The sequence below is a fragment of the Bolinopsis microptera genome, chromosome 2 (assembly GCF_026151205.1).
Source record: "Bolinopsis microptera isolate Bmic1 chromosome 2, MBARI_Bmic_1.0, whole genome shotgun sequence".
NCBI lineage: Eukaryota > Metazoa > Ctenophora > Tentaculata > Lobata > Bolinopsidae > Bolinopsis > Bolinopsis microptera.
Window position 1 is genome coordinate 18,253,489 of NC_087073.1, and position 23,633 is coordinate 18,277,121.

Here is a 23,633-nt window from a genome sequence, read left to right on the forward strand (position 1 = left end):
CTCCACCTAGTTTCCTGAAATGACTATATGAGAATGCTGAGAAAACTCGTCCCCCTTACAGCGTCCCGCACTCTCACCCAGCCTCGTGCACGATTCAGTGTGGTCCACCCCTCCGTCCAGTACGATGTCGTTATTGTGGGCGGTGGTCTCATTGGTAACGCCGCTGCGGTTGCACTAGCTCTGGAGGAAAGGATGGAGGATAAGAAGATTCTTTTGTTAGATCAGTCAGAGAGGGAACCTAAGTTTGAGCCGGAGAACGGTTTTAATTTGCGAGTGATTAACTTGACTGTGGGTAATCAGGAGTTTCTAGATGGTATTGGAGCATGGGATAGAATCAAAGATATGAGGTTCAACTCCTACAATAATATATTCAACTGGGAATCCAACAGCAACCATACAATTTCCTTTACGGCCGACCCTATGGGATATATCGTAGAGAACAATATAATCGAGACAAGTTTGCTGGATATCGCAAAGAATCTCCACAACGTCGACATCAGACGAGGTGAGGAAGTGAAGGAGATAAAGCTGCCTCTAGAGGAAAGTAGAGAACAGGTCACACTCGGTCTTGCTTCGGGGGACGTTGTGGAGACCGATTTGTTAATAGGAGCGGACGGGGCTAACTCTTACGTCCGCAAGACGCTCGACTCTCCTGTCATGTCCTGGATGTACGACCAGCAAGGCATAGTGTGCACTTTGAGGAGTCCGTGTTTAGATAAGGATGACGTGGCCTACCAGAGGTTCCTTCCCTCCGGTCCCATTGCTCTCCTTCCCTTGGGCGAGGGCCTCTTTTCTCTGGTGTGGTCTTGTAAATCTAACATAGCTAACGAACTTATAAACCTACCTGACGAGGATTTTGTTGCCAGAGCAAATAACGCTTTACAAAAGCGGGCGAATGTACCTCCATTAGTTGCTGCAATGGAGACAGTTTCAGATAAGATGGGTATGTTAGAGTATCCTCCCACAACGCCTCTAATAACAGAAATAGAGGGTCCTAGAGCCAAGTTCCCTCTGGGTTTCAGCAACTCTACTCGCTACATCGGTCCTCGCACCGCACTCTTAGGAGATGCTGCACACCGTGTCCATCCCCTGGCCGGACAAGGCGCTAACATTGGGTTCAGAGGAGTTCAGGAGCTCATCAGAAATATCAATAACAATCCAGATAGGGGGATTGGAGATTATAAAGTGCTGAACTCGTTTGAAAGTGGGCTCCAGCGACAGGTAACCCCCATGCTGGCTTTCATTGATGGTATGTATAAACTGAACTCCACATCTTTTGATCCGATAGTGGCTGCCAGAAGTTTTGGACTGGGGATGGTAAATCAGCTGCCGATCTTGAAAAACATTATCCTCGACAGAGCTCGGAGTTGAGATATGTTACCTCACGCAAAGTTCGTGATTATTGCTTACTCGGATCAATGTTGATATTCCAATTTGAGATTTAGAGAGAAGTATTGTCTATTGTAATTTATGAGTGAAGATATACAGAATTGTAGACAGACTCACAATTTAATAAGGTGATGATTGAAATTTGCTGCGTTGATTGTCTGTGACCCTTGGTTTTCTGTGACCCTTGGTTGTCCGAGACCCTTTATATAACCCTTTAAATGTTTATAATATTGTAAATATAAAGAATGATTTGTGATTTCGATGGTATGTATTTTGTTTTATTAATGGATACGATGCTTACTAATGGCGAGACAACAACGCTATAATTTACTATTGTTCAGTTATATGTTTATATGTTTATCTAGGTAAAGAATTCTAATAGCGATCGTAACAAAATCTTAAGAGTTAAGAAATTTAACATATTTATTATTTACATACAACATATTATCCTAAAACGGATACTCTTTCTCAGATTATGGACAGTGATGAAGGCGAAGAGCAGCAAGAGGAACTTGTAGAAGAATTACCCCAAATAACGGAGCCTTTTATAAGTGCACTCAGTGCCCTTGAAGAACACCCCTCGTCACAAGTCAGCGGGGATACCAACCTTAAACAACCCAGAACCTTGTCAACCATCGATGATGTCCTTGTTGGTAAGACCCAACCAGAACCGGAAGAAGAATTAGAGGATAATTTCGAATATGATGACGCGGAAGAAGCTGAAGAACCAGTACTGGAGGAAATGGAGGAGGTGGAGGAAGTGACATCAGCTCAGCAAAGTGTTCCGGATACTATAGATACTCTAGAAACTCTAGATTCTTTAGAAACTTTAGAAACTCTGGGCGAGGATAAGGAGAATAGCCCGAGTAAAGAAAACGAGAGATATGTCCGACAAGTTGTGTCGCAATTACCGATCTCAAAGATAAAACGGATCATGAAGATGGACCCTGAAACTAAGCTTATTCAGAATGACAGTGTCCTGTTAGTAGCCTTCGCAACTGAGCTGTTTATCAAGGCTTTATCTACTGCCTCAGCCAGGTAAATTGAAAATTCTTGCAGTTTTGTTGTCTCAGTATCAAAAATTAAAGATCCTTTTGCTGTAAAAAAGGAAAACTCTGAGTTAACCCTATGTACCGATCCGAAATTACTAGATAGGATTTTCCCAATTTTCCCCGTTTCCCTTATTCAACCATATGCTCACTAGGAATGGCCGGACAAAATATATTTTTCGTGGCGAGTTTATAAAATTGGTTTCATTTGACCGAAAAATCTTCTCCATCCATTTTGATACTCCTTCTCCACAGAGTTGCCGTCAAAAACAAACGAAAAACGATAAAAAAGGAAGATATTGAAACCTGTGTACGAAACTTGGACTACTTCGAATTTCTCGAAGATATGTTGTAATTGCCTATAGAAGGCTGTGATGTACTTCCCAGATCGATTTAGGTCAGATTCGATATCAGATCGTTGTTTTTTATGTTCCAACATTTTAAAATTCAGACTTGCACTTGCACTGTGTCATTTCCATAAACGAAAACGGACAGAGAATAAAAATTCGTTATTGAATTATTTGTATTTATTCATGTTAAAACTTTATAAAGTTTTAACATGAATAAATACAAATAATATATATACATTTTTATTTAAGTCTCGCACCCTTGCATGAATTAAGTTCTAACTAAAGCTCTATATAATAAGCTTCAGGCTAGTTTTCATCCCATTATTGACGTCCAAGTGACGTCCAAATATAATATGATATTAAGCGTATTAAAGACTTTAAATACTTCTATAAAATTGTCGGATCTCCAAAGGAAGGATTATTAAAATTTAAAAGCTTACGTTTTAAGAATTATATTATATCTTTATAATATGTTATATAATAAGAGTCCTATTTACCTGTGTCGAGACTCTAAATACTTCATAGTGTTCAGACTATATTTGAGCTTGGTACAGCAAACTTCCGTTGCAAGATTCTAGATGGAATAACTTTTTGAAGTAATATCCAGCATTATGGTTCAAAGTTTCCACAAATTTTGAATTAACAGAATGATTCAGAAAAGTCATTTTATGTGGAACACTGGAAAGTTTATGGTTTTGCAAAGGGTGGACATCTTTTTAAATTTATTACTTTAATTTTTTGAATGTAATTATGTACTTATTTGATTTTAATTTACTGAAGTTTTATGAAACAAACTGGTTTATTGAATAAATTAAATTTCAGTCATAGAGTTATTAAAATCACGCCAGGAACCATTTGAATATTTCATCAATTGTCAGCTTCCACTCTTTTGAGTGGGCTGGTCATGATTTGATATTAATAACTGGCCACTTATTCGTATATCTTAGCAAATTATAACCGAAATAAAAAAGCTAAGTTAAGTCGCCAGTCAAGCTGCTCAAAATAATAGGTAATCATAGCTAGACTTGTGGGGGGTTTAAGAAACGGTTTTGATCGTGAATCGTGATCAATTTTTAAAAATTAATAAAAAACTTATCTATATCTGGTGTTGCTTTTGGGCTATCATAACCGTTAATTATGCCATAAGATTATCTGTTCAAAACATATACAAGTATTTCCCCAAACTAGACACCGAATGAGAATTTTAAGTCCTCCGATAAATCTTCATCAATGGTATAGATATTGGAACCGGGCGTTAAAGCTGGACACTATAATGATCTGATTCTGAAATTACCTTATTTTCCATAATATTATATTTTCCCCTATAACATGTACAAACCATCTTTGATGTCTGGGACTTGATACGAGGTTTATTGCAATAAATAACATGTCTAGCATTTATTTATTTGCTATTATTTCAGCCATATAAATTTATAAAGACCATTTTATTAGGCAGGAGATGGTGAGGAGGATGAGTTACAGTTACCACTTACCACGATAAGCTTCCAGACAACTGCTCAAAGATATTATTAATGGGTGTCAGAGCAACTGTCAGATTTACGGATTGTTAACTCAACGGACCAACAACGTAAGTGACCAGTGTTTGTCTCCGTCATTTTTCTTTGACAGATAAATATTCTTTGATAAAATACATTCTTTATCAACTTAATAAATTGATTCAGTAGAAGATACTTTTGCTCGAGTGATTATGTTCCATTTTTTCAACAGGTCCTGTCCTCAGATTTAATATGTTTCATTATATATTTTTTTCTTCATTAAACTTTATTCTATATAATTACATTCTTTTTCATCAAATCGTCGATAGAAAAGTTAATAAACCAATCATATAGTGACCTGAAATGAATTGAATTCTATGGAATAACTAAATTTTCCTTCGGAACTCTCACAGTTATTGTAGAAGTACTCTCACTGGGAAGGTGTGTTCAAAGGGGGGGGGGGGGGGGGGGGGGGGGGGGGGGGGGGGGGGGGGTAATGACTACTTTTGGGGACTTGGGGAATTACGTCAATTCCCCATGATTTTTAGTCCCCAAAAGTCTCCATTAGTCCCCATTTAGATTTCAAAAAATCTGGCTTCTCCAGACCAGATCGTAAACTTCTCAAGACTGAAGTCTAGAATATTTATAAATGGTCACTGGACATTCCTGACTTCTTGGGAGCTACTTGAGGGCTGTTACAGTACCTCAGGTTATTAAACTAACTTGAAAACCATAAATAACTGTCAAAAATTCTGGGGACTTATGGGGACAAATGGTGAATTACGTCAACGAGTTGACCTCTATATACTAGTCCCCACGATTTTTAGTCCCCATTAGTCCCCAAAAGTCTCCATTGGTAGTAATTACCCCCCCCCCACCCCCCCCCCCCCCCCCCCCCCCCCCCCCCCCCGTTCAAAGTAGGACCCCTAAATTAAATTAGATACGAAATCTTTTACTGGATAAGGAGATTTTTTTGTATTGGATATAGTATATTCATCATTAAAATGACAAAAGTGAAGGTGGGTCGTCCACCTTCTCGATAACATCATTTAAATCTGAGTGCATTTCTGACGCACTATTATTTGAGGTCGATTGGCCAACATATATCACATGTGCATTGTTCATATTAATAGCTCCGAGCTAATTACAAATAGTGATCGTGGCTCGTCAACGCCTGTATGCTAAGTGTTCGCTCCAACTACAAAAACAGTGAACTTAGTAATACTCCAGTAGCAGGGAATAGTTGAGTGTGCACTTCGATGTATACGATTTCTGACAACACAGGCTTGTTTGTTAGATCATTCTTAACCAAAATCGTTTAGGTACGCAATTTGTGTCGCTAGACATAACCCTACAGGGCAAATTTTCTAAATTACCCTCAGTCGCGTATACGGGATTTTTGTATTTCAGCTCCTGAAGGTCATAGAGACTTCAATTTTAGCTTAAAATTACCGCAATGGCCATATTTATATACAAGTTATGAAGCAACATAAGGTCTCCAGTGCTTTGTTTTATAGATATTGACAAAAAACTGTTTTTTGTCTCAGCGAACCAAAAATGGGACTGAATTTTGATAACTTGAACTAGGAAAATCGTAGAGACTTGAATTTTAGCTTAAAATGAGCGCAAACATCACATTTATATACAACTTATAAAGCAATATAAGCCCTTTAATGCTTATTTGTTAAGATATTGACAAAAATCGGTCATTTTGGCTACACGCGTGAGGAAAAATACCAAATTGGGCAACAACTTTGGTCTTTTTTTGACCAGTTTTGTGCTCAAGTTATTAAAATGTGCTTTGATGTTGTAGATCGGGTGTTTTCTTCCAATATGGGTTTCGGTATAAATCTGGAAGCACCCGGTTCATGGGTGATAGGGGTTAAAAACCCTAAAATGTCAGGTGATGGGCGAGACAATTGTCTGAATTTGGTTATAAAAACACTTGCACTCTTTGCTAGGGTTTGCTTTTTTCTGCTACATCGATCCGATTTCTAACTACTAATCATCCGCGTCTAGATCATTCTCTTTTAGATGCATGATTTCTATAAGGTACATCCGGCATGATGTAAAGTCTATATAATCAAAGCATTTTAATGTGGTCTTAACAAGTTGCAAGATATTCAAGTTCACTAATAAAACAAAGATTGTAGGTTATAATCCTTCTTTTAGTTTTACATATTGAGTAATTTTGGCTACACAGGTAAGATACCAAATTGGTTTACCAAACTAAGATTGTAGGTTATCTATTATTCTTTACATGATTATTGACACAACTTCATTATAGTCTTATCTTATCTTATCTTATGAGGATTCGTTGCGACGCAACAAGGCCATCGAATGAGTCGACCACCTTTGTTATTTTACTTCGGCATTACCTGCATTACAATGTAAACCAGCACTTTCAAGGAAGAGCTTTACAAGAAGCCGAAGGATCGTTCCTAAGGCCAGCAACGGTTAAGGCACTATGCCACACTTTCTTCGCCCGAGGCTTCGCTGTGTTGATCAAGCACAGCTCCTCATTTAACCCTCACACCCGATTTCTCGAGCATTCGGCTGAGTGAACCGTGGGGCTACATAGACCACTCGGGATCCTTAGCAGAGCGTCAACGACGCTCACCCCACGACTAGGCAGGCAGTGGGATTCGAACTCGCAATCTTACGATTGCGAATCCGATGATCAACCAACTACGCTACCTGGCCGTTAAAATAATTTCCGACGCCGGGAATCGAACCCGGGTCTTGTGGGTGAGAGCCACAGATGCTAGCCCCTACAGTCAAACCTGTATTATTTTAAATATTTAATATTTATCCACACTCTCCATAAGAATATTATTGGGAGTCATTTTTGTGGTTAAAATTCGATTAAATCAGTATTTCCAAGCAAAAAACTGTCCCAAATTTCTCCTCCGAATATGGTCCACTAGTTCGAAATTTTAGCACTTATGAACGTTATTGTTAGTCATTACATTAGTGTAATACCACTGAGACCAGATGTAGTGATCTATTCAGATAAAGCGAAGAAGGTGCATCTGAATGAGGAGAACTTTGCTGATCAAGATAAAAGAATATGAAGAGATATCAGCAGCTGACAGAAGAGATTGCAAGCTCCAGACAGTAGCAGTTCGAGTTCGAGGCATTCACAACTGCAGCCTCCAAACCTTTAAGAACCACTGCACCTTGAACGTAAACACTAAAGAGAAAAAAGCCTGCATGAAGATCGCTGAAATTAGCATGAGGGCATCATACACCATCTATCTGTCCAGAAACACCATTATATGGACAGATGATAGGGAGTTAGTCCAGAGGCTAGTAATTGCATAGTAGGAGCGTATAATGTTTGTAGAATGTAATTATTTTTACAAACTACCGTTCAAAACTTATAGATCAAGTGATTGCCTACTCACAATTATGTTACAACGTCGTGGGGTCAGTTGATATTGTTGCTAAAAATCAGGAGCAAGCGTCTTGAAACAGGATACCATGAATCTGTATAAGTTTTAAGTAGTTTCATTCTACGTTTAATATTATTATTGGGTCGTTTACGTTAAAGTTATATTCGGCCATTTTATAGCCTCCCCCTCAAAAAGCCCACAATTACTCAATATTATGTAAAAGGAGGATAACCTACAATCTTTGTTTTATATTAGTGAATTTGAATATCTTGCAACTTGTTAAGACCACATTAAAATGCTTTGATATAGACTTTACATCATGCCGGATGTACCTTTAAGAACTTATAGAAATCATGTATCTAAAAGAGAATGATGTAGAGGGGGATGATTAGTAGTTAGAAATCGGATCGATGTAGCAGAAAAAAGCAAACCCTAGCAAAGAGTGCAAGTGTTTTTATAACCAAATTCAGACAATTGTCTCGCCCATCACCTGACATTTTAGGGTTTTTAACCCCTATCACCCATGAACCGGGTGCTTCCAGATTTATACCGAAACCCATATTGGAAGAAAACACCCGATCTACAACATCAAAGCACATTTTAATAACTTGAGCACAAAACTGGTCAAAAAAAGACCAAAGTTGTTGCCCAATTTGGTATTTTTCCTCACGCGTGTAGCCAAAATGACCGATTTTTGTCAATATCTTAACAAATAAGCATTAAAGGGCTTATATTGCTTTATAAGTTGTACATAAATGTGATGTTTGCGCTCATTTTAAGCTAAAATTCAAGTCTCTACGATTTTCCTAGTTCAAGTTATCAAAATTCAGTCCCATTTTTGGTTCGCTGAGACAAAAAACAGTTTTTTGTCAATATCTATAAAACAAAGCACTGGAGACCTTATGTTGCTTCATAACTTGTATATAAATATGGCTATTGCGGTAATTTTAAGCTAAAATTGAAGTCTCTATGACCTTCAGGAGCTGAAATACAAAAATCCCGTATACGCGACTGAGGGTAATTTAGAAAATTTGCCCTGTAGGGTTATGTCTAGCGACACAAATTGCGTACCTAAACGATTTTGGTTAAGAATGATCTAACAAACAAGCCTGTGTTGTCAGAAATCGTATACATCGAAGTGCACACTCAACTATTCCCTGCTACTAGAGTATAAGGACCGAGCTTATCTTCTCTGTATAACTGTATGGTCCTCTTCATTTGAGATCGGTTAAAATCTCACTGGTTGCTCGACCCGATAAAGATTGTGGAAATATTATTTTAGGTTAATAAATATTCAATAAGATGTCCTGATCCTAGCAACATCAAAAAATGAAAGTACGAAATATTTTACGGGATAGATAAGGAGACTTTTTTGTATTGGATATTATACATTTATCCATCCTTATAGTGATTGAAAAGCTGAAAAACCTGTTTTGTAAGAATTGGTGGTAAAATTGACCGAGGAGATGGCCCTTGAAAGGATTTGTTTTAAAATTTAATAAAGGTAAAGGTGGGCCTTCCATCCTCTCGATAAAACCATTTCAGTCTGAGTGCATTTCTGACGGACTATTTTTTGAGGTCGATTGGGCAAGATATATCACACATGCAGATTGATGGCTCATGGAAGGATTACAAATTGCGATCGTGGATATATGATGCTGTTTGATTGTTTGTTTATAATCCCCAATCTCGTATCGGGAAAAGCCCGGAAACGCAAGGGTTGACTTTAAATACGGGTTTTACCTGCAAGGGAATTCAATGAATACTATTCATTGTATTAAGCATTTAGAGTTCTGTAAAACTGCAGTTAAAATTGTGCTAGAACATGCTTCAAATTTTTAATTTGTCCCGAATTGTTGCACTATTTATTGGAATGTTACAAACAGAGTGATGTATTCACTATATCCTAGATAATAGATATGACTTACTTACTAAAGTCGATGATATTAAATACAGGGTGGGCCAAAAGTCAGTGTGCAAACGTTGGCCTTAATAGCTCAGTCACTGAGTGCCCAATTGAAATACTTCCTTCTGGTACGACTTAGCACCACCACTGGTTCGAGGAATTTGTCAACTCGAAAAATATTCGCGTTAATTTTTTTCAAATGGAGGTTCATTTTCACATTTATTTGATAGTTTGGATAGTCGGATCAAGCTAAATGTTATTGAATTGTGTTTGGCCATTCGAATTACGTTTGTCCTGAAAGAATTAGAACTGTAGCTTCTCAGATGACCGAGATATGAAGCATAACGAGTTTATTCATTACGTGTGATCAGGTGATTGGTTTACCTAATCACGTGATAAGGTGACCCCGTTAACTACCCCGTTAAACATTATGGGAATTATAGACAGTTTTTGGGTTTTTCCAAATAGTTTCTGATTATTCTGATTTGCGACAAATGATATTGCACTGTTAGGATAAACGACGTTTCAAAGTAACAACTTCTTATTCATGCTGACAAAATTGGTAAATACGTGAGAAAAATGTCTCATAAAATTTATTAATCAAAAATGGCTAAACGACAACAAATTGTTCAAATACTCGACTAAAAATAGAATCAAAATCTATATATATACAACACTACTCGATCTGCTATTCAATAAACTTAAAACATCCACTAAACAGCAAGTACGTGATTGTGATCGTGTGATGGAATGACATGTACAGTGATAACAGATGATTTAAGATGTAAGTGATAACAGATGATAAGGTAAAAGATACAATACATGTAAGATGGTGTATACACAATGTGAGTGAAAATATAGTGAGTGGTTACTGATTGTGAGCGAGATGTGAAAAAACATTAAAACTTACTACTGCTAGAAAACTTAAACTGTATGCAATAAAAAGGGAATGAAACTAAAATATCTAAAATTCTTCAGTACTAGCTATGATAAAACGTTTAATAGTATCCAGTTCTTCTCTCTTGTTAATTGTAGGGTTCAGATTAATAATAAACATCGCTTCAAAAATCTTTCTTCTGACAGTATTGGGTTCAATTCTTAAAATATCTACTTCTAAACTGGGATTTAACCCCTCATGACAGCTCGAATAATGTATGGCAAAAGCTTGACTAACATTAGAAGGGGTAGCAGGGTAGGTAGCGTAACGTAAGTGTTCTCCTACACGAGCATGTACTTTCCTACTGGTTTCTCCAACGTAAAGCTGGTCACATAATTTACACTTAATCTTATATACAACATTCTTCACTTCACAATCTTTATTACAAACTATCAAAGGACAAATTTTACATGAATTAATACTGCACACACGTTTATCATACGGTCTGTTACTACATAAAATATTTCTCAATTTCGAAGTAGGTTTAAAGTTTACTTTAATAGGTAAATTGTTCTGCTTTACATAATTTCTAATCTTATTGCTAGTACTGTCCGAAATAAAATCTAAATTAAGAACTGTCCTGGAATCATCCTCAACACTCTGACGCCTGTTAGAATTACTACTGTTACAATAACGTCTTGGGTTCTGGTAACCGTTTTTCTGTAATAGATCATCAAGGAGTCTGAGAGAGTGCTCCTTTTCCGCTGGACCAGATGAGATACGGCAAGCCTCGCTATATAGGTTCTTCACTGTATTAATCTTAACAGACTCAGGATGGCAAGAGTTGTTGTGCAGGGTAATATCCTTTTGTTGCGGCTTGCGGTACAATCTGCTGGTTAATTTACCGTTTGGCTCGATCCGGACCTCAGTGTTCAGGAAGGGGATAAAATCGTCCTGTTGTTCTGGAAAGTCGACCTCCCACTTCAACTTTTTGTCCGGATCTTGGTCTGAAATCTGTTATGGGAATTGTTAAAGGTGCCCAATTAAGGTGTCGTGTCACGGTGTCACATAATCACCCAGTCAATTTTGTTAACGAGATACACAAAATGCTTAATAACTTCGTCATTTCTAATCCGTTTTGCCTCATGTTTTCAGATCATATGCAACATTTGATAATCTACCGTCTCTGACAAAAATTAGGCGTTCAGCATGTTCAGAGAGAACAATATAGGTGTTTTAATATTGAATGGGCGTGGTCTAAAATATTCGAATTTTCAAATTTTGACGACGGAATCCTCGAACCAGTAAGTACAGTATGCCATCTGCAAAGCAACAGCTCTCAAATATAAAACACGGCGGAGGTATAAGACCCAACGTTTGCACACTGACTTTTGGCCCACCCTGTAGTAATGTTTAAAGTGGCGAATCTTTGTGATCTGCGTATTAAAGTGAAAACGTCCCTACAATGAATATAGAAGAGGGAGAGAAGGTAGGAGACAGATACGAGATTAGAAATTAAGTATTCAGAATAATATTTTGATTGGCTAATGCAGCTTCTAGGAAAGCAATCAAAATTATAATTAAAATAACAATGTGGTCGTGAAAGACATTTAAATTTATAATTAAAAATTGCAGTAAGAAACTTGTCTTTAGCTCAGAAAAATAATTGGGGCCGTATCTTGCACTGTTTTCAAGATTTTTAACGGAAATAGCACCGTACAAATAACTAATATTACATCTTTGCTAGTTAGTTGTTGTTGATGTACCTACGCCCTGGGTACGACCTGCTGGATATCCGGCCGGGTAGCTTGCTGAATTTTATTTGTGGGATTTCCAATAAGGTCCGCGTGGGGTGGAATTTGGCTGGTGGTCTAAAAATAATACATTCAGTGTAGACTATAAGCCACCAATAAGGTAATGACAGAGCTTGGTGGATAAAAATACCAGATCTCCTCAGTCCTAAGTCCTCATACTTCTTAGAAAGGCGCTCCCTTCGCGTGTGACGTGATTCCTACTGGATCCATGGAGTTTTGGTAATTACAATGTTAATTTTTTATAGTGTGCTACTGATACTCAGCCGTTTCTTTGAGTATCTGCGAGAAAATCTTTCTATTAGAGACTTTACGTTATCACAGTTAATTTTCCACTCGATTACTTCACTGATATAATGCACAGCTGACAATTTTTATAACTTCATTACAACATGCCTAGAAGTGAGCATCAAGCTGAGCCGTAGACATAAAGCAGAGACCTTCAGTTCTTTCAGCAAAGGCAACGTGCCCACCCGAGTCCTCCAATCAGAGCTTCGGATTTGCTGGCACTCATTTGACCTTTCGTTGCGGGGATTAACAGACGAATCTTAGTGTTCAGCAATGACTTTCAAGCAATTTCAGGAGTTCCAACTATCGACGGATGGCTTCACCTGTTCATATCAATTACTCCTGTAAAATAGGGGGGCGTTCATCCGCTACACAAGCGAATTTCTTTGATGCAATTAGTTCGACCACCCTCATCACTCGGGCCTATACAGGACCACAAGCTGGTGGCACTCCCACTTTCTCACGGGACTGTCACGTGACGCTTATCTTAAAGCTGCCAGCCTCCACAAACGGGCCACTTCTTATATATAACAAAGGGAACAGCCGTTAATAAGACCAGCACTGTTACTCTGTTATGATTGTTATGTTGGGGGACTTAGACGGTATCAGGTACAAGTTTACTGGCAATATAGTGGCCATCCGATAAAGCATTGCTATTGTAGCTACATCGTCTTTAACTCCATTTGCGGGCTGAAATTGTTATCAGCGAAAGGTCACTTTTCGGTCAATTTCGTTCAATTTTTTGTGATTTTATGCCGTTGCCGGAGAGATACAGTTTACATTATTGATATGATTTTTTTATATAGCGTACAGTTGAACTGTTATCAACTTGGCCATTCAACTGGTTATTCAACTTGATGGCATCCCAATAACGTGCCAAATACAATCACAAATTTAATTGCATACCCTACGTAAATCAAAATATCAGTTGTTGACAGTAGCTAAAAAAGTTATCAACACCAAGAAGAGGACAGGAAATTATCCTAAAACGGCAGGTTTTAGGATATGTAGCTACGATAGCAATTTTAGAATTTTGATTTAATCCCTAGATGATTTGTAATTAACGATGCAGGCAAAAGTGGCTGTTATAATGCCATTATTCTAATATCTATATTTCTTCACCTCCGACGTTAATTGTAAGAAATCTGAATCCTAAATGAAAATTCTAAAAAATGCTATAACAGCTGCCTATCCTTTTTATAAAACTGTGCTAAAAATCGCGAGTTGTCAAATGTCAACTCCATTTGTGAGCTGTAACTGTTTCATCCGGAGGGTCACTTTTTGGTAAATTTTCAGTGTTTTTAGCGGTTGCCGGGGAGATTTCGTCAAGTTAAAAATATGTAGATGGCTGTACGTGGCAGTATCTGGAAGCTGTATTATCCGTACTTTTTAAAACATAATGCTATAAGGTTAACTAAACCGTCCGATTCCCTAATCGCTGGAAATTTAATAGGTAGGTCAATTTATGTAAGTTCGCTTTTTGCTTTTACATTTTTTACAATTTTAAGAACAAATCAAATAATAGGGGCTGCTTTCAACAACTTTCCAACGTAATTCAAATAGTTGTCTGGAGCATGCTGATTGAGATGGCCATTTCCTAATTTGTCATTTACTACTGAAAATTGTTGCAATGTAACCTGTAAACCTGTAAACCTCGCACTGTGACAATTATATTGCTACGGCAGTCGGCACTATAAATTATGTTATTGTTATTATTTCATATTCATTACAATAGCCCTGTATATTCATGGACTACTTAGTACTTAATGCTACGGCACTATAAATTATATTGCACCTGAGTCCTGACGATGTGAGCGGGATTGTTGCCAGGTGCAGGATAATCTTTTGATCCATTTAACTCATTATGGTGGTTTTAAAGGACGTGGTCAGGCAAAGATATATTAATCGATTTAACATCCCAACTTCAGGGTATATCAAAAAACTGTCTGATTGAGAATATATAGTGGTCTTCTCTTGATTATCAAATGATTTTGTTGCATTTCGCTAAAGTTATATTAAATTTCTCGCGGCTAAAGTTGCCATTGACCATTGCAGGATATTTCTCTAAATCCTACCCGGAGTTTTTTCTCCGATGATATAGAAGGGGGGGGGGCTCATGTTTTTTTGTCCGTTTTTGTCCGTTTGGCAGCTATATTTTCAAAACGGACAAAAAATAAAGCGGACAAAAACGGACAAAAACGGACAAAAACGGACAAAAAATAACAAAAATTGAAATAACATTTAGATGCTTCCTCCTCCTCCTCCTCCTCCTCCTCCTCCTCCTCCTCCTCCTCCTCCTCCTCCTCCTCCTCCTCCTCCTCCTCCTCCTCCTCCTCCTCCTCCTCCTCCTCCTCCTCCTCCTCCTCCTCCTCCTCCTCCTCCTCCTCTTCCACCTTCTCCTCCTCCTCCTCCTCAGCCATCCTCCTCAGCCATCCTCCTCAGTCCTCCCCAGTCCTCCTCCTCTGCAGTCCTCATCATCCTCCTCAGTCCTCCTCCTCCTGGGTCCTCCTCCTCCTCTTCATCCTCCTCCTCTTCCTCCTCAGTCCTCCTCCTCATCCTTTTCGTCAGTACTCCTCCTCCTCAGTCCTCCCCCAGTCCCCCTCCTCCTCCTATTCAGTCCTCCTCCTCCTCCTCCTCAGTTCTCCTCCTTCTCATTCCTCCTTCTGAGTCCTCCTCCTCCTCTTTCTCCTGAGTCCTCCTCCTGGGTCCTCTTTCTCCTCCTTCTCAGTCCTCCTCCTCATCCCTCTCAGTCATCCTCCTCAGTCATCCTCCTCAGCCATCCTCTTCAGCGATCCTCTTCAGCGATCCTCCTCAGTACTCCTCAGTCCTCCTCAGTCCTCCTCAGTCCTCCTCCTCAGTCATCCTTCTCCTCCTCCTCCTCCAGGGGGGATCCTGTTTTTTATCCGTTTTTTCCGTTCGGAACACTATATTATCAAAACGGACAAAAAATAGAGCGGACAAAAACGGACAAAAACGGACAAAAAATAACAAAAATGGAAATAATATTTAGATGCTTCCTCCTCCTCCTCAGTCTTCCTCAGTCATCCTCCTCCTCCTCCTGAGTCCTCCTCCTGGGTCCTCCTCCTGAGACCTCCTCCTCTTGGGTCCACCTCCTCTTCATCCTCCTCCTCTTCCTCCTCAGTCCTCAGTTCTCCTCCTCAGCTCAGTCCTCCTTCTCAGTCCTCCTCCTCATCCTTTTCCTCAGTCCTCCTCCTCAGTCCTGCCCAGTCCCCCTCCTCCTCCTATTCACTCCTCCTCCTCCTCCTCCTCCTCCTCCTCAGTCCTCCTCCTCCTCAGTCCTCCTCCTCAGTCCTCCTCCTCCTCAGTCATCCTCCTCAGTCCTTCTCCTCCTCAGTCCTTCTCCTCTTCCTCCTCCTCCTCAGTCTTCCTCATATTCCTCAGTCCTCAGTTCTCCTCCTCAGCTCAGTCCTCCTTCTCAGTCCTCCTCCTCATCCTTTTCCTCAGTCCTCCTCCTCAGTCCTGCCCAGTCCCCCTCCTCCTCCTATTCACTCCTCCTCCTCCTCCTCCTCCTCCTCCTCCTCAGTCCTCCTCCTCCTCAGTCCTCCTCCTTCTCAGTCCTCCTCCTCCTCCTCAGTCCTCCTCCTCCTCAGTCATCCTCCTCAGTCCTTCTCCTCCTCAGTCCTTCTCCTCTTCCTCCTCCTCCTCAGTCTTCCTCATATTCCTCAGTCCTCCCCCAGTCACCCTCCTCCTCAGTCCTCCCCCAGTCACCCTCCTCCTCATCCTCATCCTCCTCATCAGTCCTCCTTCGCCTTCTCAGTCCTCCTCTTCAGTCCTCCTCCTCCTTTTCCTGGTTCCTCCTCCTCAGTCCGCATTCTCCTCCTCAGTCCTTCTCAGTCCTTTCCCCAGTCACCCTCCTCCTCATCCTCCTCATCAGTCCTCCTTCTCCTTAGTCCTCCTCCTCAGTCCTCCTCCTCCTCCTCCTGGGTTCTCCTCCTGGATCCCTCTTCTCCTCCTCAGTCCTTCTCCTCCTCCTCAGTTATCCTCCTCCTCCTCCTTCTCCTCCTGGGTCCTCCTCCTTCTGCTCACCAGTCCTCCTCCTCAGTCCTCCTCATCCTCTTCATCCACTTACTTCTCCTCCTCATCAGTCCTCATCAGTCCTCCTCCTCCCAAGTCATCCTCCTCCTCCTGGGGCCTTTTCCTGTGTCCTCCTCCTCCTGGGTCCTCCTCCTCAGTCCTCCTCCTCTTCCTTCTCCTCAGTCCTTCTCCTCCTCATCTCAGTCCTTCTCCTCTTCCTCCTCCTCAGTCTTCCTCCTCCTCAATCCTTTCCCCAGTCACCCTCACCCTCCTCCTCATCCTCATCCTCCTCATCAGTCCTCCTTCGCCTTCTCAGTCCTCCTCTTCAGTCCTCCTCCTCCTTTTCCTGGTTCCTCCTCCTCAGTCCGCATTCTCCTCCTCAGTCCTTCTCAGTCCTTTCCCCAGTCACCCTCCTCCTCATCCTCCTCATCAGTCCTCCTTCTCCTTAGTCCTCCTCCTCAGTCCTCCTCCTCCTCCTCCTGGGTTCTCCTCCTGGATCCCTCTTCTCCTCCTCAGTCCTTCTCCTCCTCCTCAGTTATCCTCCTCCTCCTCCTTCTCCTCCTGGGTCCTCCTCCTTCTGCTCACCAGTCCTCCTCCTCAGTCCTCCTCATCCTCTTCATCCACTTACTTCTCCTCCTCATCAGTCCTCATCAGTCCTCCTCCTCCCAAGTCATCCTCCTCCTCCTGGGGCCTTTTCCTGTGTCCTCCTCCTCCTGGGTCCTCCTCCTCATCTCAGTCCTCCTCCTCTTCCTTCTCCTCAGTCCTTCTCCTCCTCATCTCAGTCCTTCTCCTCTTCCTCCTCCTCAGTCTTCCTCCTCCTCAATCCTTTCCCCAGTCACCCTCACCCTCCTCCTCATCCTCATCCTCCTCATCAGTCCTCCTTCTCCTTCTCAGTCCTCCTTCTCAGTCCTCCTCCTCCTCTTCTTCCTGGTTCCTCCTCCTGGGTCCTCCTGATCCTCCTCAGTCTTCTTCCTCCTTCTACTCCTCAGTCCTCCTCCTGCTCAATCCTCCTCTTCCTCCTAAGTCCTCCCCTCCTCAGTCCTCCTAAGTCCTCCCCTTCTCAGTCCTCCTCCTCATCAGTCCTCTTCACCAGTCCTCCTCCTCAGTCCTCCTTATCCTCATCCTTTATCTCCTTTCTCCTCCTCATCCTCCTCATACACCTCCTTCTCCTCATCAGTCCTCCTCCTCACTCCTCAGTCCTTCTCCTCCTCCTCCTCCTCCTCGTCCTTAGTCCTCTTTATCAGTCCTCATCAGTCCTCATCGGTCCTCATCGGTCCTCCTCCTCCCCAGTCCTCCTCATGGGGCCTTTTCCTGGGTCCTCCTCCTCTTGGGTCCTCCTCCTCTTGAGTCCTTCTTCTCCTCCTCCTATTCATTCCTCCTCCTCAGTTCTCCTTCTCAGTCTCACTCCTCCTCAGCCCCCCTCCTCTCCCTCCTCAGTCCCCCTCCTCAGTCCCCCCTCCTCCTTTTCCTCTCTTTCATCTCTCAATAATTTGTTCAATTTATAATTATTGTTGGTGTTATTGTTAACATAATTTATTGTTATATACTAAAATGTTTTTAAGCGCATTTGAGTCTGACTCAAAATGTGCTCAAGAATCTTTGTGTTTAACAAAGTTTTACTCTCCAGTAATAAAACTTTTCATCCCTTTTTATGTTATTAAAAAATGTGTAGACTATTCTTTGTGCCTAATTGAAGATTAAAAGTTTGAGAAAGGACCATGGTCATTAACCGGGCTACCCATTTCTGCAGATAGCCTGTTACAAATTGTGGAGAAAATTTAAATCAAAAGTTACAATTTTTGTCCGTTTTTGTCCGTTTTTGTCCGTTTTTGTCCGTTTGGCAGCTATATTTTCAAAACGGACAAAAATTAACGGACAAAAACGTACAAAAACGGACAAAAAATAACATGATCCCCCCCCCCTATAGAACAACAATTATGAGACTTTTCATTATGATGTGTCTACGTCCGCGCAAAATTGAAGTCATTGAGATTTTGGGATGTACGGACTTCAAATCTGATGATAATTGCATTTCCAAATCGTTCTATAAATAGATTTCAGGAATTTCTGAAAGTAAGCCTGAAAACGTCCACCCGGTCCTGTAAGCTCCACCCGGTCCTGTAAGCTCCACCCGGTCCTGTAAGCTCCGCCCGGTCCTGTAAGCTCCACCCGGTCCTGTAAGCTCCACCCGGTCCTGTAAGCTCCACCCGGTCCTGTAAGCTTCACCCGGTCCTGTAAGCTCCACCCGGTCCAGTAAGCTCCACCCGGTCCTGTAAGCTCCACCCGGTCCTGTAAGCTCCACCCGGTCCTGTAAGCTTCACCCGGTCCTGTAAGCTCCACCCGGTCCTGTAAGCTCCACCCAGTCCTGTAAGCTCCTCCCGGTCCAGTAAGCTCCACCCGGTCCTGTAAGCTCCACCCGGTCCTGTAAGCTTCACCCGGTCCTGTAAGCTCCACCCGGTCCTGTAAGCTCCACCCGGTCCTGTAAGCTCCACCCGGTCCAGTAAGCTCCACCCGGTCCTGTAAGCTCCACCCGGTCCTGTAAGCTTCACCCGGTCCTGTAAGCTCCACCCGGTCCTGTAAGCTCCACCCGGTCCTGTAAGCTCCACCCGGTCCTGTAAGCTTCACCTGGTCCTGTAAGCTCCACCTGGTCCTGTAAGCTCCACCTGGTCCTGTAAGCTCCACCCGGTCCTGTAAGCTCCACCCGGTCCTGTAAGCTCCACCCGGTCCTGTAAGCTCCACCTGGTCCTGTAAGCTCCTGATCTATGAACAATGAATGATACCATTCGTTCGGGGCATGAACAGTCGCAATATATTTTTAGAGAGCTTGAACTATAACGTTCTAACGTCAATCCAATATTGTCCAATATCTTTCGATGGGACCAGTTTATTGGCTCAAACTTTGACATCGGTGCCCATTTACCGGAAATAAATTTTATTGCATTTGGTTCCCAGGGGTGATGCATTGGTGCAGTAAAACTGCCAAGTACTGGATTGTGCATATATTGTATTCGTGCCGTCTTCTCCACCTTTAATTATCTTGAATCAATAGTCTCATCCTTGGTTAATTAATTTTCCGTGTTTCAAAGAGTTAGAATTATAAATATATGATTTGTGCCGTAAAAGTGTTTAAAAAGGCGCCTTGTCGATTAGTTCATAATTTTCTACCATTGTTCTGGCAGGATGACTGGCGCTAGTTGAGCTGGTCATGAGCAATTTTCAGGCAGAATATTCGATATCGTAACTTTAAAACTATAGATTATCACACATTGTGTCTATATATGAAGCTAAAACTATAGTATTATCTAACTTTGACAATAGCTTTAAGTATAATACATATAATCGTAAGTCGTGACTAAGTCTAAAGTGGTCCACAATTTCAATCTCTTGAGGAATTGCGATCTAGCTAGACGAGTTATTCACTTGCCAATATTCACCCTGGCCCTCTAAAATTTTGTAAAAAAAACTAAAAATCTGTAGTATTTAATTTAAGTCCCTGCGTTATCAACTTGCCATCTGATAATAATAATAATAATGATTATACAGCATTTATTTATCGTGTATTACATTGTAGTATGTAATAAACATTTGTAGTAGTGTAGGATTGTTTGAATTTCTTTTTGCTAGGTTTTATAATATTTATTTGTATAATTTGTGATTGTTTCTCCCGGTTTTCTTCCCTTGCGTAGCAAGCCCTGTCTCTTGTAAAAACAACCTCGAAAGATTTGTAGATACACATAGTCTCTACACCTTTACCCTCTGGTCCCTAGGGTCAGCTGATCCCGGGCCAGAGGAAAACTACCGACTGCCAAGGTTTGACGCCTAGGCAGTCGAGACCTCTTATTGAGACCCTTTATAATAATAATAGGTCATATAATATGCACTATGTGATTGTTTCTCCCGTTTTTCTTCCCTTGTGTTGCAAGCCCTGTCAGTGTCTCTTGTGAAAACAACCACTTTTGTAGATACACACAGTCTCTATAGTCTTTATCCTCTGGTCCCTAGGGTCAGCTGACTCCGGGCCAGAGGAAAATTACCGATTGCCGAGGTTTGATGCCTAGGCAGTCGATACCTCTTATTAAGACCCGATATAATAATAATGAACTTTCTAGGTATATTTTTAGGAAGAAAATGTGTTCTAGATTTGTCTTTCCTGATTTAAAAAGTAATTCTTCTAGTTCGTTCTGATGTTTTCGGTGTTACGTCATGAAAAACGTTTGACCCTAACCATTATGGGCATTACGCCATAAATCTCATTGCACATAGCGATACCAATTACGCAAATCTGATAGAACGAATAAATATATATAAACGAATAAATATATATTTTAAAAAAGTGTGGTTAAAAAAGTGCGGTGTAAGGTCAATAGTGCGATTCTGCACCCACCAGCCCGGTCGGCAAAGAAGTATTCGTGCTACGAAAGCAGGAGTACTTCTGACGGTTTGATTCGCCATTGACTTGGAATAAGTTCATTGTCCAAGTTGGACTTTAACCTGGTCCTCTACTCTTCTACATATTATAAAATATTCACCCTTTTTCATTCAACTCAGGCATGTCATAACATGAGATTGTATGGCATCTCCCCTGTTGCAAGGGGGTAGTCTTATCCTTATAATTACGTTCTCTATCCAGGCTAGAATTGATTTGATTGAATAGAGTGAGATTAATTGTCCGAATGGGTTGAATATTCCGTTCGTATAACTCATGTCACAGCACACAAATCCATGTCCAGATCGAGCGACGCCTAGATGGTCACGAGGATATTACTTTAATTCAATAGGGGGGAAATGATCGGTTTCATGGTATACCCATTAGTGAATTATGTATAAGGGTCAAAGGTCAACATCATTACCGATGATTGGTATTGCTCTATCCTTGACTATACCATGAAAGTATTTCAAGTGTTTTTTTCTGTTCAGTTCCGACTTCCGTCCATTTCCAATTCGTCATCGATGCTTTGTCGATTGTCAGTGAATGAATCTTCTTCGAGCAACAACTCATCTAATCTATATCTATACCAATATTTTACCGTGGAGTTCAAATGAGCTGTACTGGAGATTACCATTAACTCTAACGGTGTTTGATCTTTGATGTATTGCGGAGTTCGTTTGAATTGCCGTTTAATTGAGGTTAAATGCCATCAAAAACGTTTAGATTCAAAATCTCTCAGCCAGCTTGGGAAGTTTTTAAACCATCTATTAATGCTTTTCAAACAAAGTTACAACGAATTCTTCATGTAGTGCATCCTGGGTTTGGACAGGATATGCCCGTTTAAAATATTTCCATCACGTTACATCATAATTCTCAATAAATGTAATAGATTTGTAGTGTTGTAATATGTTTTAATAAGATTTTTTAAATTCAGTAAAATCCTCCTCTCCCCATTAAAAAAGTAAAAACTAACGAACCTATCGACTAGCGCTTCAAATCACTAAATTCTAATAAATTTAAAATATTATAAGTTAGCTTCCTTGCCACTAATCGAGCATTTCTGAATGTCAGACCGTAAGACCTGTTCACTGGTTCGCAGTTCAAGGCTTATTTGGTAGACCTTTATATATTGATGGTTACATCATTAATGGATGAACTATCTCCGGCTCAACTAATTCATGAAGGTCTCGCAAACTTCGCATTAGCTTTGACACACCTAATCCTCTAAACAGTAATCGGACAGTGCCAAGAGCAGCGGTGCATTTTTAGTGATAGCTCTGGAGGCCCTTGTGAAAATGACAGATATTTCACAATCCAGCAATTTGAGTAATATGATTGATCTCTGGTATCTTTTGGAGCTATTCTCAGTTAATTTGGACGAGTACGGCATGGGCAACTAAAAATGGGTGATCTTGGCTTGCTCTAACGTCAAGCTTAAACCCACTGTTACCCCCTAACCCAATAACTGTTTTGATCAAATTCCTGCCCTACAAACTTCAGTTTAGATTCAATAAATGCCGCGTCAACAGCTTATTAAACAAATTATATTGACAGCGTGACGTCCAGATCCTTCGAGGTTGTTGCCCTAAATGTATGAAATTGTAATAATTACAGGGGTTATCATGTGATAGACTCGTCATATCTAGGTGGCGGTCACGTATGTTTTAATAGCACATATTCAGTCCAGACCCATATCCGCTTTCTATGTCCACTTTCAGTCTAGATAAAATGATCTGCGTGGTAAAAGGTTTACTAGCGAGCACGTGTCGAAACTAACGCGTTTATTGCGAACGCCCCTATAGTGCCCGTTTAGACTTAGTGTGCTGGAGAGTCGCTAGCAGTTGTATTAGTTTTGTGTACTATTCATAACTTTATTAATTAATTAGTTCAACTCGAATTTGTAGCCTCTGCCGGAAGTAGACAATCTCGGACGGAGCTCCTCTTGGAAGGATATTTTCTGCTATTGTTAGAGAGAAATCTCCTCTGAATGATCCTCTTTTTATGGGCTTCCTATTGGAGGGCTCCCTATTGGCTAAAGCAATCGTTGCAGCGCTGTCGCGAGGTTAACTTTGCCAACATACGCATGAGGTGATTTATGAGTTATATTATAACTACCGTTGCAGACAGCTAATAGTAATTATGATAGCGCCTTTTGATGCAAACGTCAACTGCGTCTGTACTCTGATTTTGTCGACGTCTTTGGATATCATCCAAGTTCCAACCCTTCTTTGATCCTGAGTCCTTGTTTTTGATATTGATAATATTGTTCGGACAAGCAACCTTTCTCAAGGTGTTCTCAATCCTTGCCAAGGTGTCGTTCATTATTGTCTTGACCAGGTTTAACTTTAACGGAGTCATTTATTATCGCATTTCGGTGTCGAAGTATTTTTAACATTGGTGGCGGGAAAATTCAGATTCTGATCAGATGACTTTCTTTGATAATTTTTAAAATTTCCATTCAAATTTCAATAGAATAAAATGGATTACAAAATGGTTTAAGGTGTCCAAATTATGTTTAATTTTTAAATTTCAAGGCTCTTTGGAGCCATTCACCCACGCAGCGTAATCAATGATGTAACCAAGAAGGGATCGTGGTATCGTCTCATAA

General features: G+C 40.8%; 4 protein-coding genes across 5 annotated transcripts in view; all 4 read left to right on the forward strand.

The window, feature by feature from the left end:
• The first annotated feature begins 27 nt into the window (after positions 1 to 27).
• On the forward strand, positions 28 to 1,371 carry LOC134826564 (ubiquinone biosynthesis monooxygenase COQ6, mitochondrial-like). Its single transcript, XM_063838976.1, has one exon. The coding sequence runs from the start codon at positions 28 to 30 to the stop codon at positions 1,369 to 1,371; it is 1,344 nt and encodes a 447-aa protein (XP_063695046.1).
• Positions 1,372 to 1,864: 493 nt separating this feature from the next.
• Positions 1,865 to 3,109, forward strand: LOC134826567 (DNA polymerase epsilon subunit 4-like). Its single transcript, XM_063838981.1, has 2 exons — positions 1,865 to 2,427; positions 2,694 to 3,109. Exons 1-2 carry the CDS (start codon positions 1,865 to 1,867, stop codon positions 2,791 to 2,793), a joined length of 663 nt encoding a protein of 220 aa, XP_063695051.1. The 3' UTR covers positions 2,794 to 3,109.
• A 1,131-nt stretch (positions 3,110 to 4,240) lies between these two features.
• Positions 4,241 to 23,633, forward strand: part of LOC134826565 (DNA-directed RNA polymerase III subunit RPC6-like) — a 28,100-nt gene continuing 8,707 nt past the window's right edge. The window contains exon 1 of one of the 2 annotated variants that reach the window (XM_063838978.1): positions 4,241 to 4,376. The gene's annotated coding sequence lies outside the window, so the exon portion shown is untranslated. The remainder of the gene's footprint in view (positions 4,377 to 23,633) is intronic. The other variant, XM_063838979.1, reaches the window with a different exon arrangement.
• Positions 14,815 to 17,464, forward strand: LOC134811810 (uncharacterized protein DDB_G0271670-like; the record flags this gene model as incomplete). The annotated part of the gene is made up of 12 exons (XM_063818895.1): positions 14,815 to 14,976; positions 15,014 to 15,103; positions 15,179 to 15,199; positions 15,917 to 15,943; positions 16,027 to 16,104; positions 16,287 to 16,319; positions 16,429 to 16,455; positions 16,625 to 16,666; positions 16,854 to 16,892; positions 17,002 to 17,028; positions 17,198 to 17,239; positions 17,432 to 17,464. Coding segments are annotated over 12 exons (621 nt in total), but the record flags the coding sequence as incomplete, so codon positions are not given.

Bases quoted from the DNA above. Each gene is read 5' to 3' on its own strand.
- LOC134826564 (XM_063838976.1), top strand. From the start codon at position 28: ATGAGAATGCTGAGAAAACTCGTCCCCCTTACAGCGTCCCGCACTCTC.
- LOC134826567 (XM_063838981.1), top strand. From the start codon at position 1,865: ATGGACAGTGATGAAGGCGAAGAGCAGCAAGAGGAACTTGTAGAAGAA. The intron at 2,428-2,693 runs GTAAATTGAAAA...CCTTCTCCACAG, and splicing joins TTATCTACTGCCTCAGCCAG to AGTTGCCGTCAAAAACAAAC.